At 38.2% G+C, this 12,721-nt stretch overlaps 1 protein-coding gene across 1 annotated transcript; it reads right to left on the bottom strand.

Moving 5' to 3' along the window:
• Positions 1 to 7,027: 7,027 nt before the first annotated feature.
• LOC102712955 (beta-galactosidase 1) lies at positions 7,028 to 12,321 on the bottom strand. The gene is made up of 17 exons (XM_040525887.1): positions 12,037 to 12,321; positions 11,314 to 11,409; positions 11,115 to 11,227; positions 10,917 to 10,983; positions 10,728 to 10,820; positions 10,466 to 10,618; positions 10,269 to 10,357; positions 10,024 to 10,129; positions 9,859 to 9,946; positions 9,667 to 9,785; positions 9,409 to 9,570; positions 9,105 to 9,295; positions 8,897 to 8,985; positions 8,691 to 8,800; positions 8,467 to 8,580; positions 8,288 to 8,395; positions 7,028 to 7,953 (listed from the first exon to the last, which is right to left on the bottom strand). Exons 1-17 carry the CDS (start codon positions 12,208 to 12,210, stop codon positions 7,351 to 7,353), a joined length of 2,475 nt encoding a protein of 824 aa, XP_040381821.1. The 5' UTR covers positions 12,211 to 12,321; the 3' UTR covers positions 7,028 to 7,350.
• Positions 12,322 to 12,721: the final 400 nt, after the last annotated feature.

The raw sequence follows: 12,721 nt of genomic DNA, 5'->3' as shown, positions 1-12,721 counted from the left end.
GCGGGCCCACCGGCCAGTCCGTTGCTCTTCCTGGGACTTTTTTTTTCTCCGCAGCGATCCATGATTATCTATTTTTTTTATAATTATTTAATAGTATAAATAATTAAATTAATTATTATTGATTTTAAAATGTATTTTATATAAATAAGATAATAATTATATATATTTTTAATAAGCATACTATTTAATAGTTTTAGAAGTGTGTACATAGAAGCTGCAAAATAATGTGCATAAATGAACACAACCTTGGTGCCTTTTTCTTCTCAGGAAGGCAAACTAAACGAACGAATATTATTATACCTGGCTTCAAAATTGTTCTTTGTTCCGTTCATTCGTATGTACCACCGCATGTCGGCGCCCTACTGCAGACGGATCGATAAAGGGGGCACAAAACTAGCATCGCTTTGCTTTGCTATTCGTTCACTACTTGTAACGCTCTATAGGGTGGTTTTTTGGTTTTTTAAGAAAAAGGGTCAAATAGTATATTTGCAAAAAAAAAATAATTTAAGAATAAAATGTTTATAAACTTGTTCCTAGTGATCTAAAAGCAAACGCTAAAAAATAAACTACGATAAAACACTCAATTTAAAATTAAAAATTTTAAATTTGATCAAATAAGCGTAAACAGAATCAAAAAATAAGACTGATAGTTTTTCATATTATTCGATTTTTTTGAGCTGTTCGAGGATATGCACGATTAAATTACCTATAGCAAAGTAGAAAATCCGCTTTTGAGTATTTTTATGTACAATTTTTATTATAAGACGTACGGAATACCTTTTATAAACCATCGATAATCTATAATCGATGACCAGAAAAAGGAGTAGGCCATCGCCTTGTAGACTGGCAATGAGTCGTTGATAATTTCAACCTTTTGTTTTCTCCAAATTGTACACAAGACAGTGTTTGAAGCAGACTCTCCGGATCGGTGGTTCATTGGGCGATCGGTTCTCTTTTACGAACGCAAAAGAGTGTGTTTAGTATAATATAAGAAAAAAGATGGTTTGGCCTGGTCTCAAACTCTAAAGCTACCTATCACTATCTCCATAGTGCTGTGTATTAATTGGCATAGTTAAGACTTTTTAGAGTACCATCATATCGAGTGGCAACTACGTTCACTGGACAGTCTAGTATAGGTGGTGTGGATTGTATGGGTACGGATAGTAAGACCACTGCGTCTAGGATTGGATTCATCTCTATACAAGTCTCTTAGAGCACGTTATAAGATAATATATAAGATTAAATCGTAACGTGAATGAGAGATGTAATAAGGACATTCATGATGTAATGACTAGGATATTTTTCATAGAATTAAATGAGTTGTTATATAGGATGAAAAATGATGTGGCAAATGATTAAATGAAGAAAGACGATAAGGAAACCATATCTGGCAGAGACGTTGTTTCTACAAAATACTCAAGACGTGATGAGAGATGAGTAGTATTAAATTCATATGTGAATTAGCAACATTTACATTATAAGGGCATCCCCAATATATTGGACTACTTTGTCTATATAGATGGGATCCATGTATATGGTCTTTTGCTATTTTAATTTACACCATATATAAAGATAGCAATGATAAGGTAGGATTCATAAATTCAATAGTTCTAGCTCTCTTACAAGAGAGATGAGAGAGATAATATATTTTAATTCATATGAGTTGTTCATATAGCAAAAGATAGCTCATCATATTTCACTTTCTAATGGCCCCTTCGAAATGATAAAGTAGTCTATATAGTTATAAGAACCATTTTTAGTTCATATGTGGATCCCCTAAGAGTGTTGTCTGCTATTAGTTTCTTATAGAAATAGTATCTAAAGAGAAAGAGTAGATTGACTAATAAATGTTTGAAGCTATATATTGTACTGCATATAATCTATATGTGATGTACTGTATATATCATGTTTTAATTAATAAGTTGTTTAAATGAACAAAATTAAAGGTGACGTATACATCTATCATAAAACTCACACTAATGATGAAGCTAGGCTCAATTCAAGACTAAGCTAGCTCAATAAGCCCACTAGGCTAGCTAGTTAGCTAGTTCTAGCTCCTTACGTTAAAAAATAAGAGTAAACACTAAAGCAGTAACCGATAATAATAATAATAATAATAATAATAATAATAATAATAATAATAATAATAATAATAATAATAGAAGAGTATTACTTAATACAAATAGATTGAAAGTAATGTGTATAAATAAACCGAGATAACTTTGCAAATAGCATGCATGCTAAACATATATGAGTTACAAAATACCATTGTAATGTCACGTACAATGGCATTTTGTACTCCATGATCTTGCGATGGTACAAATCTTAGCCCTAAATAGATATTACTTAGAAGCAGTAGGAAGAAAAACATATAACACTCAAGCTAGTTAAACAAGTTTGGTAGCTCATGATTGATGGCTTGATCTTGCCTCATTAACCGAACGAGCTAAATGCCAATTTGGTTGATTGTTTGGTTTTTTATAAAAAATATCAAACAACGTACATATGTGCAAACGAAAAATAATTTATGAATAAAAATTTTATATACGTATTCTTAGTAATCTAAAACCAAGATTGAAAAATAAACCTCGGTGAAAACACCCCAACATCAACTCCAAATCTAATGTTGAAAATTTAAATATTAGGTTATAGACATAAGTAAAAACGAAAAGCTAAGGTGAAAGGTCGTCTAAGCTCGTAACGACTCCGAGTTTAATGAATCCAAACCAAACACGGCATGCCATTCTTACCTCCAAGTCATTAAACTTTCATATATATATATATATATATATATAGGGATGGTCTCTTAAATAAAAAGAAAATTCACCGGCTTGGAGTTGGTTTCTTATAAGGAAAATGCACCGGTTATGGCTTATGCAAGTCAAAATTTGAATTTTTAAACTTAAATTAGAGTTGATTTTCGGATATTTTTATCGTAGTTTATTTTCAGTCTTGACTTTTATATCGCTATGAATACATATAAAAAAATATTCATAAATCATTTTTCGTTTACAAATATATCGTTTGTCTTTTTCTTAAAAAAAAAGCCAAACAGTCACCCCCTTAAAAGTGCAGCTCTCAACTCCAACTAGGAGCAGATTTAGCCTATGTGGTAAACAAGTAAGCAAAAATAATTGAATAAATTACCAACCCACATTTTAGCAACCTTCCTTATTCATCCCACTTCCCCCTCTCTCTCCATCCTAGTTGCATATATTGCCCTCTGCTGCACTTGTGTCGCCTTCACCGCTAACTCACTATATCACATGTGTTGCCTTCGCTGCCTGCTCGAAACCGCCCATTTTGCCTCCGGTGCTAGGTCAATGGTAAGGTAAGCGATGGCGGTTGATTCATGTAGGGAGGCCTCCTGAAGCTTCCAGAGGAGTCGAACAAGGGAGCATGGATGGAAATGGAAGTGGAGATCGTTAGGTGGTGCGTGCAGATGTGATGCAACCAGTGCTAAGTTCAATTATTTTGCTGCTACCTATGTGAACTGCACACTCCACCTCCATCGGCTGGACATAACTCAGCCTTTACCAAAATGAGTCCTCCTCGCACATTTGTCATGCTTGCTCCTTACATGCAGAGGAGCAGCGAAGAGACTATCTCTTCTCATTGTAGCCACTTCCAACAAAGATGATGGTCAGATCTCATATGGCAAGCTTGAAAGAGGCAACCTACCAACCGATGCCCTAGTGCCACCTCGACAAGATGTGGGTTTTGGATGATGGATGGAAAGATAGTTAAGGAAATAATGCACCTATTGAAGGTAACTGTAGGTTTTAGTCTTTGAGAAAATGTTAATTGATGAACTATAACCCAAATTTCGATGGAAGCAGCCAAAATGACTTGATGAATTTATGTAGGTCGCATATTTTTTTTATTGCCCTAGTGTTGCTGCAGAGGTTCACATCAATGGCTTTGAATTGGTCTCCTAGCTAGTGCTCTATTTTCCTCCTTGGTCTTTTAGTAAGGGACACTAAGCACTACACTCGCTAATCTTTTGGGTTTGGAGAGTTGGGGATTTGGATCTAGAGAGCTTAAGAGTTAGAGATTCTTTGTGAGGACATGGAGATCAACACCCAACCCTTGACTTGAGTTTGTTACTCTTGGAGGTGTTTCTTCTAGCCGGCTAGGAGTTGTCCACGAGGATCCAATTGGTGTGGATTATTCGAGAAAGTTAATTTGTGAAGGTTGTCCCTCTGCAAGGAGGTAATCTAGCGGAACCAAGCTAGTTTCTAGTAGTTTGCTTATTAAAGCAAGATTCACTGGAGGTGTGCATTGTCCGTGCCTGTGCTTCGATGATGATGGGAAACTAACGCTTTCTCCTAGGTTCTATCCTAGTGAGGCTCGGTCATCACCTACGGTGAACCCTTCTCTTGGTTTCCCCTCTCCCTTCGCTCTCTTTTGCTGTTGCCGTCGTGTCAAACAGTTGTCGCCGATGACCATTTGCCCGTGTTCCCCGTGCGGCGGAAATGGTGCCATCAATTGTGCCCGCTCCCGGTCATCTCGGTCGTTGGAGGACTGATTTCAGCCGTCCGTCATAGCCTCCCTTTGTGCTGCGTGGCACCAGTGCGTGTGCACTAGTGAGGCCATCGCGTCAACACTGGTTACCTATGTGACCACTCGTGGACCCGATGTGTAGCTCTCGCTTCCGCCATTGATGGGTGGGGCCCACCTGGCAGTCACAAACCACTGTCTTGCTGATGTCAGCGCCAACTTTAATATGTGCAATAAATTGTTAACTCATTTCTATTTAACTTGAAAAGATTAGTAAAATTCCATAATTCACAACTAATTCATACGATCTCCGTTTAAGCTCATTCAAACTTCATTAAATCTAGAAAAATGTCTAAATCCAATAAAAATAGTTTCTTTTACTATTTCTATTGTTCAATATATTGTTTTGAGTGTTTTATTGTATGATTTAGATTTCGGTGATTCCAAGGTTCCAGTTTATTACAAAGTGGTTGCCCAAGCTTGTTCAGAGTCGCAAGGCAAGTTAAATTATAATCCTTGAGCATATTGTACCTTGTTTTTAAATTATTTTTGTATTATTTCGCAATTACATGATATATGGTTAATACATATGCTTATGTTATTATGTCTGTATATGTTGTATTTACCTTCACTATGTCACATGTGTATACTTTTTATGTTTTTAATTAAATTCTTAGCTCTACTTAGTTCTTACAACAAATAATTTAGGATGAGATACTATATTCACTCCCATTTAAAGTATTGAGTTTCAGGATCTAAATGAAACTAGTTCATGATTTAGGGTCTACTAAAACAACTAAAACATAATTTTGAGTATGTGTGCCGCGGCCTTAAGTCCTCTTTTGAGTATGTGTGCCAGTGGGAGTTAGGGAGCACTAGGACCGTGTTCTGCTGCTGCACGTAGTTATTCAGCACGGAAAACATACTAATAGATTAATACATAATTAATTAAATTAGTTATATAAAATTATATTTTTAAAGCTACTTTTCTTTAGAAATTTTTCGCAAAAAATACACTTTTTAATAACTTGGAAAGCATGTTTATGAAAAATGAGAAAATCGAGCTTATTAATCTGAAGGAACTAACGCGGCCTAATCTGTTGGCACGATGGAACACGTATGGAGGTGAGAGAGGACAAGCTGTCAAGCTCGTTCACATTCTTCATCCTCTTCGCTCGCCTCTCTTTCTTGGAGAATGTAGAGGACGGAGAAAAGTTTATGCCATGAATAACGTCAGCCCATGTATGTATTTTTTTAAAACAATATTTGATTCAGGGATATACGTTACTAACTGTATTGTCACCATTGATAGATTGTCCTCGGGGGTTAAATCATGTAGTTTGATATATTTAGAGGGTGCTTTTGTTTGAAGCTCATATACGTGCTATTAGAAAATATCTTTAGGTATTGAATTTTTATCGTAAATTTTAGTACACCTTAGTAACCTACTATCTAAATGTAGTTTTTATACTAGAAATACGATACATCACGCCGGTAGGGTTCGATTCCCCAAGCCTGGAATCTGGACGAGGGAAAGGTCTCATCTTGTTGGTAGCCTAACTTGAGTGCCATCGGAACCTATCCGAAAAATCGCCCCCTGGGGATAATGGAAACTAGAAATACTATGAAAAACTTGTGCCATTTTAGACTTAGTTTTGGAGAGAACACATGACACGCCACTGGAAGCGCTAATTATATGTCGAGCATGTCTAATGTCTATATCTATCTATAGTTATTCTTTTCATATCTAGTTTAGCTGATTTTTTTTTTCAATCGTAGGAAACATTTGGGGGTACCACCTTGCTTCACCATCAAGCAAGTATAAATTTGTGCCTAAAGCCATGACTCGGTATGCCTTTAACGCTACAGCAGCAAATAAGCTGTCGTGTCGCCGGTTCCAACTAATCATAATTAACCGTACATGTCGACACTGTGCGATCTCGTAGCGCAGTAGTGAGTATTAATTAGCTCTATTTCGTATTATAAAATTTTTATAGTCATTTTGATCTATCTCGTATTATAAGATTTTCTAGTTATTTTTAAATTTATATAAATACTAATAAATCTAATCATATATAAAATTTATAATATAAAATATATAATATAAAATAGAGGGAGTTTAAACCTGTTCTCAAATATAATAACTACCCATCATAAAGCTTCCATCACTGTACTTTCCATGTATTTAATTCTCTATACGTGGGCCCACCTTTGAAACTTCTTATGCTTAATATATACCAGCTCTAAAACTTATTTCTTAATATATATGCTTAGCTAATTAATTTACTAATTGTTACTCCCTCATGTATGACACCGTTGACTTATAGAATTACGTTTGATCATTCATCTTATTCAAAATTTATATCCAAATATGCAAAATTATAATGCATACTTAGAGTTCATATAATAATAAATAATATTATAACAAAATAATTAATAATTAAATAATTTTTTTGAATAAGACGGATGGTCAAACATGGATCTAAAAGTCAAATGGCGTCATATAAAAAAAATATAGAGGGAGTATATTTCGGGTGAAGAGGAAACTATTTTGATAAGCTTCTCCATGTAAGACTAAGCCAGAAGACGAAAAAGTTGTCACCCATTTTAATTTATAGCCTAACCAAATAATTCTAATAATTAAAGGAAACACTTTTATACCACTCGATGATAAAAAGTATATATAGATGAGATAATCTGGTCCCAATATAACCATCATAAGATAGCACACATGCACCAGGGGTGCCTACCAGCTTAATTAACTAACTAACTAACCACAACCTAATTAATTAAGCGACTAATTAATACCTAATTAACTAATAACTAAAGACCTTCACGTAGATTGGATAATCAGCAAGTGGCCTGCACGGTGAGCACGCCGGACACGCACCCGGCGCCGGCGAGCTCGCCGGTGATCTGCACGGTGCACGACTCCTTGCCCACGCACGCCGCCGCGAATGCCTCGTACGCCGCCTTGGACTCGCAGCCGCCCTCGTAGGCGCCGCACCGGCCGCGCTCCACGCCGAAGCTGGCCACGTCGACGCTCGACATGGTCCTGGCGCCGCCGCCGCACGACAGCGTCAGGGCGTCGCCGGCCTCGCCGGAGGCGCAGACGGCGCCCGGCGCCACGGTGCGGAGGGAGACCTCCGAGGGGTCGCCGCCGGCCTCCTCGAAGAGCACGAGCGTGTTGGGCTCGCCGGCGCGGAGGAAGGAGCGGGGCACGTGGTAGAAGCGCTGGGAGGGCTCGCCGCAGCCGGTGAGGCAGCTGGTGCCGTCGCCCTCGGCCTGGAAGGCGCCGCGGTAGTCGCAGCGGTGGCAGCCGGCCATGTCCGCCGCCGTGTACGAGGGCCAGTAGCGGCCGAGGTTGTTGCCGTTGACCCACGCGACGCCCTTGTTGAGGCCCAGGAGGTCCACCACCACCGCGTCCTCGCCGACGGGAGCTTCGAACGTCGTCTACATTTATATTAAAAAAATAATATATTAAGATAAAATTTCATTTTTTCTTTGTTAAGATAAAATTTCATTTTTTTCTTTTTGCAAAGAATAAACAAATACACAAACACTAAAAAAATACAAGGGCTTATGCTACTTTGAGAAAAATTAGGGGTGATATCTTATTTTTGCTATAATTAACAAAGAATAAAGTAAAAAAGACGATAGCTTTAAGGGATTGAATAATCGAGGTGATGGTAGTTATTTTTTCCCTCCTCGGGGTATTCTTTACAATTGTGTGAATATATTTGTGGATAGGAACAATAATATTTTAGATTTCAAAGGACTGTATTACCTTGTACCAAGTGAATGGCCTGTTGATAGGGATGGTGCCATTGTGACCGTCCCATTTGTAGGCAGGCTTGTCAAGATAAATCTGCCTGTACTCACCGGCCAACCCAGCCTAGAAAGCAAAACATTATATCCAATATCAACACTGAAATGACCAAAAGAGTTGAAAGATGATGTCTGTACCTTGTAAGACCATGAGCTGTTGGAGAGGTCAATCTGGGTGCCATTGTTGTCGATTAGCTTAACTGGGCCTCCGACAATGCCAGCAGGCATCTTCTCGAACAAAGGTCCATAGTTCTGGTTGATAGCAAGGAGCAAGATTTATACTACCACCAGTACATAGGATTGCAAGTAAAGAAATGCAGTTCATTGCTCTGATGAGTAAAGAAATAAAATAAAGTGTTAACCTTAAGGCCAACGGTGGCACTCAGGAGAGAGATGTAGTTCTTGCCGTCGTGAAGCTTCACTGGCGACTTGAGTTGGAAGACAAAATCACCATTGGCAGAATGGTTTTGTGCTGTCAAAACACATGGTTTGCGAGTGAAAATTACTGATGATGTGATATATCTTTTTACGAGAAAATAGTTGTGTTGTGTAAATTGTAGGAGCTCACCAACAAGCTTTCCATTGACAAAGGCATAAAGTTCATGGCCAGTTGTGTTCACGTACAATGTGTAGCTCCCATCTCCCTTGTGGTTAAGGCTACATATTTATTGGAGACATTATATTTCCAATCGAAGCCATCATCATATTCGGTAAATAATATTTTTTTGAACGAAATATTCAGTAAATAATATGATTAATGATATGCTTCTCAGTACCTTGTCCTATACCACAGATAATCGCTTTGGTCAGTTGATGTTGTGATTTGTTCCAAGAGCTCGTTCTTCCTGAAGCTGCCCTTTTCATCGGTCATGAAGGGTCTCAAGTTCTCAGGCATCCATGACCATTTTAGGCTCTCTGGCTTCACTGATTTAGGCTTCTTCACCATGACAGATGTCTGGGTCTTAATCTATCACGTAGTATAAACAAGAAACAAATCATTGGCAATGGATTTATGGAGTTTGCATATATATGGTTCATTAATGCCATTACTCAATGGTGAGAGGATAAAAATATATATACCTTGGCACTATTGAAGGCAACAGTCTTGCAGTCAGGCAAGATACTAACAGACCATGCAGGCAAGAGGTGAGTGCTTCCATCAAGTGTCACATTCACATCCCTATCATCGAATTGGTTGTTGATGAAACAAGCAGAGGACTTGTCCAGAGTGTACTTTGTGACCTGCATTTAATTAAAAGACAGAAGGTAGCTAAGCGATATCAGAAATTTTATAAAATATTGATTTAAAAAAGAAGCCATGATCTGAATTAAAATTACCGTGACGTTTTTGCCATAGTTGGTGTCGACGTACTGCCCATGGACAAGAATCTTCTCCATGGACTTGAGGACTGAGTGTAGCTCCTTCAAGTGGCCATATTTGGGCTGCCTGAGATTACCTGTTGTTTAAATTGGACCAATAAGTTTTCCACTTAATTGTTAACTTGTCTTAATTGTGAATATAAAACTTACCATACTCATCCAAAGGCGCATCATAGTCATAGCTAGTTGTGATGTATGGGCCTCCTGAGGTACGGCCAAAATTGGTCCCACCATGGTACTAACAAAAAAAAAAGAAATTCAGTTCAGTCTAACTGAAAAAGTATCAACAGTGAAAAGAGGAGGAAACATATATACCATGTAGTAGTTTTGCAAAGATCCACGCTTTTGGAAGAACATCGCAACCGCGAAAGCAATGTCTTCAGCTGACCTATGGAAGTCAGGCTTGTCCCATGCTTTGAACCTAATGAATAATCATGCCAACATAATTCAAGTATAAACTTTTAAACCAAAAATGGTAGGATACACCTCTGCCAAGTTCAGAAGTTAATTAATTTATTAAATAAACAAAGAGATAACCATGAAAAGCAGAAATTAATTACCAGCCGGTCCAATTCTCTGTCCAAATCTTGGGGATGCCAGTCCTGTTTGGAAACCACTCATGGCAATAGAATCCATTGCAAGTGTTGACCTAATAATTAAATCATGTGCATGTATGTTAGCTTAGATGTATATAGATAAATGAAATATCCTATATATATACATTTTCTGGAAATATTAAAACTACTCAAATGCTGACCACATTGTGCGGCACATCATCATCCTGCTGACACATGATCCATGGGACACCGACGTTCTGCTTGTTCGCCATGTCCGCACACCAGTGGATGTATTCGGACGCAGACTGGTTGTTGTTTAGTTTTCCCATGATGTTCCCGTACTCATTCTCAATCTGTATGTAGATTAATTGAAACAATGATTAGTGACATTGTGACAATGGAGATAGAGCATGAAAATTACTAACATGTTAAATTCCATCAAGTGATCAACCCATTAATTACCTGAGCAAGAATGATTGGGCCTCCTTGCCCTGCGAACATTTTGGCATCCTTCATCTTGTTGATTATGAGAGTGGTGAAAGTCTCCATCTCATTCTATTTTACGGAAAACAGAAAAAAAAACAGCACTTAATGTCTACTTTAGTGTATATAAAAGTCTATGAAAAACATAGGAGATCGAATTTAAGTTACCTCAAAAGGCTCATTATGCAGCCTAAACTGCATTCCAGGGATGTCACGCAGCCAAACAGGAAGTCCTCTGCAAGATTTTTTCACAAAAAAATAATAATCAAAAGGTAATAAGCAATATATTTAGCATATTTTGTTATTCGTATTGCTTGCATTGAAACATGGTGAGAATACTCGTGTGTATATATACTGTATACATACCCATAGTTCCATTCACCGCAGATATATGGGCCGATGCGAAGAATGGCATACATGCCAGCATTCTGTATCTCCTTGAAGAACCTGATGACGTCATAGTTCCCCTCGAAATTGTACTGCAGATCATAAATAAAATTAAATTAAGCTAATTAGGAATAGGAAGTGATGTTTAATTACATGTGCAAATTAAAGAAGTTGTAACCTGACGACGGTGGGGCTCATGACCATTCCAGAAGATGTAAGTCTCGATTGCATCTAGGCCACCTTCCTTGGCCTTCTTGATTAGATCAGGCCACATCTGCATTTATAAATTGGAGAAGCGAATTAATTGCCCGTATATGCATCGACACTTTCTTCACAATAAAAGAAATTAAATACATGTGTATGGACAAGATCTTACACAGACTATAGTATACATAGATATCTAGAGAAAATATTGCATAGAGCAGATGCATTCATGCATACACGCGAACTTCTTGATATTATATCAAAATAAAAATTGAGAAGAAGGATTATTGTCGGCAAAAAAAAAATACTGACGATACATCCGTAAAGAATGTTTTTTATTTACTTCATGCAATTTAATTATAATATGTTCTATTTATGCATGACAAAACAAAATCATGGAATTGTATTTAAGTATAGTAGATAACAGTCGATGCGAAACGCACGTATATACATACATACGTATATGCGTGCAGCGACTATACGTACGTACGTGCAACTGTGTCAATTGGTGCATATAATAATTAATACATCTGACCATCGTCATATCGACCGATCACGTACAATTAATACATAAGCTAGCTTGTGAATTAATGAGGTGAGTTATATAATATAATTACGTATAAGATGTATGTATAAGCTAAGCTTGCGAGTGAATGATTGAAGTGATGAGTTATATACTATATAATTAATTACGTACGTCGGGGGTGCTCCTGGGGTAGTGGATGGATCCGGAGATGAGGATGCGCCGCTGGCCGTCGATCACCAGGCTCCGCTCGTCGTAGCTGACGCTGGTGCCGCCCACGCCGCCGGCCGCCACGACGGCCAGCAGCAGCGCCAGCGCCACCCAGCAGCTGCCGCGCCGCCCCATCATCGCCGGCCACGTTTGGAGAGGAGAGGAGAGAAGACGATCGATCGATCGGAGAGTATACTCTCTCGCCTAGCCAGCTAGCTTGTTGCTTGCTAGGCGATCGGATCGAGGAAGCTGCAGATCGATCGAGTTGGGAGGAAGGCGATCGGTGGTGCTGGGTATTTATAGGGCAGGCATGCACGTGCGCGCTGGTGCAAGATCATGCCCGCGCCGGCCGCGCGCGCGAGAGGGGTCGGATAAGCACACGGGGCGTTAGTTAGTTAGTTAGTTATAATCAAGTTTTCGAAGAGATATACCAGCTGATAATTAGATATTGCGTGACATAAAACAGAAAACCGGCCGGTTGGATATCTTTCTGGTACGTAAAAAATTACGATAAAGTTAGTTTAATAGTTATTATTTTTTGTTAAAAAATATTAATATGACATTTACCGCTCAAAGAACATACACAGTTATATTTGTTACATTCAATTTCTACCATTTATAACAAGAGATTAATGTTTGTCTTTTTTGA

Source organism: Oryza brachyantha, chromosome 1 (genome assembly GCF_000231095.2).
Source record: "Oryza brachyantha chromosome 1, ObraRS2, whole genome shotgun sequence".
In the NCBI taxonomy this organism is placed as follows: Eukaryota; Viridiplantae; Streptophyta; class Magnoliopsida; order Poales; family Poaceae; genus Oryza; species Oryza brachyantha.
Note: the sequence above shows the minus strand (reverse complement) of the source record. Positions and strands in the feature narration are given on the sequence as shown.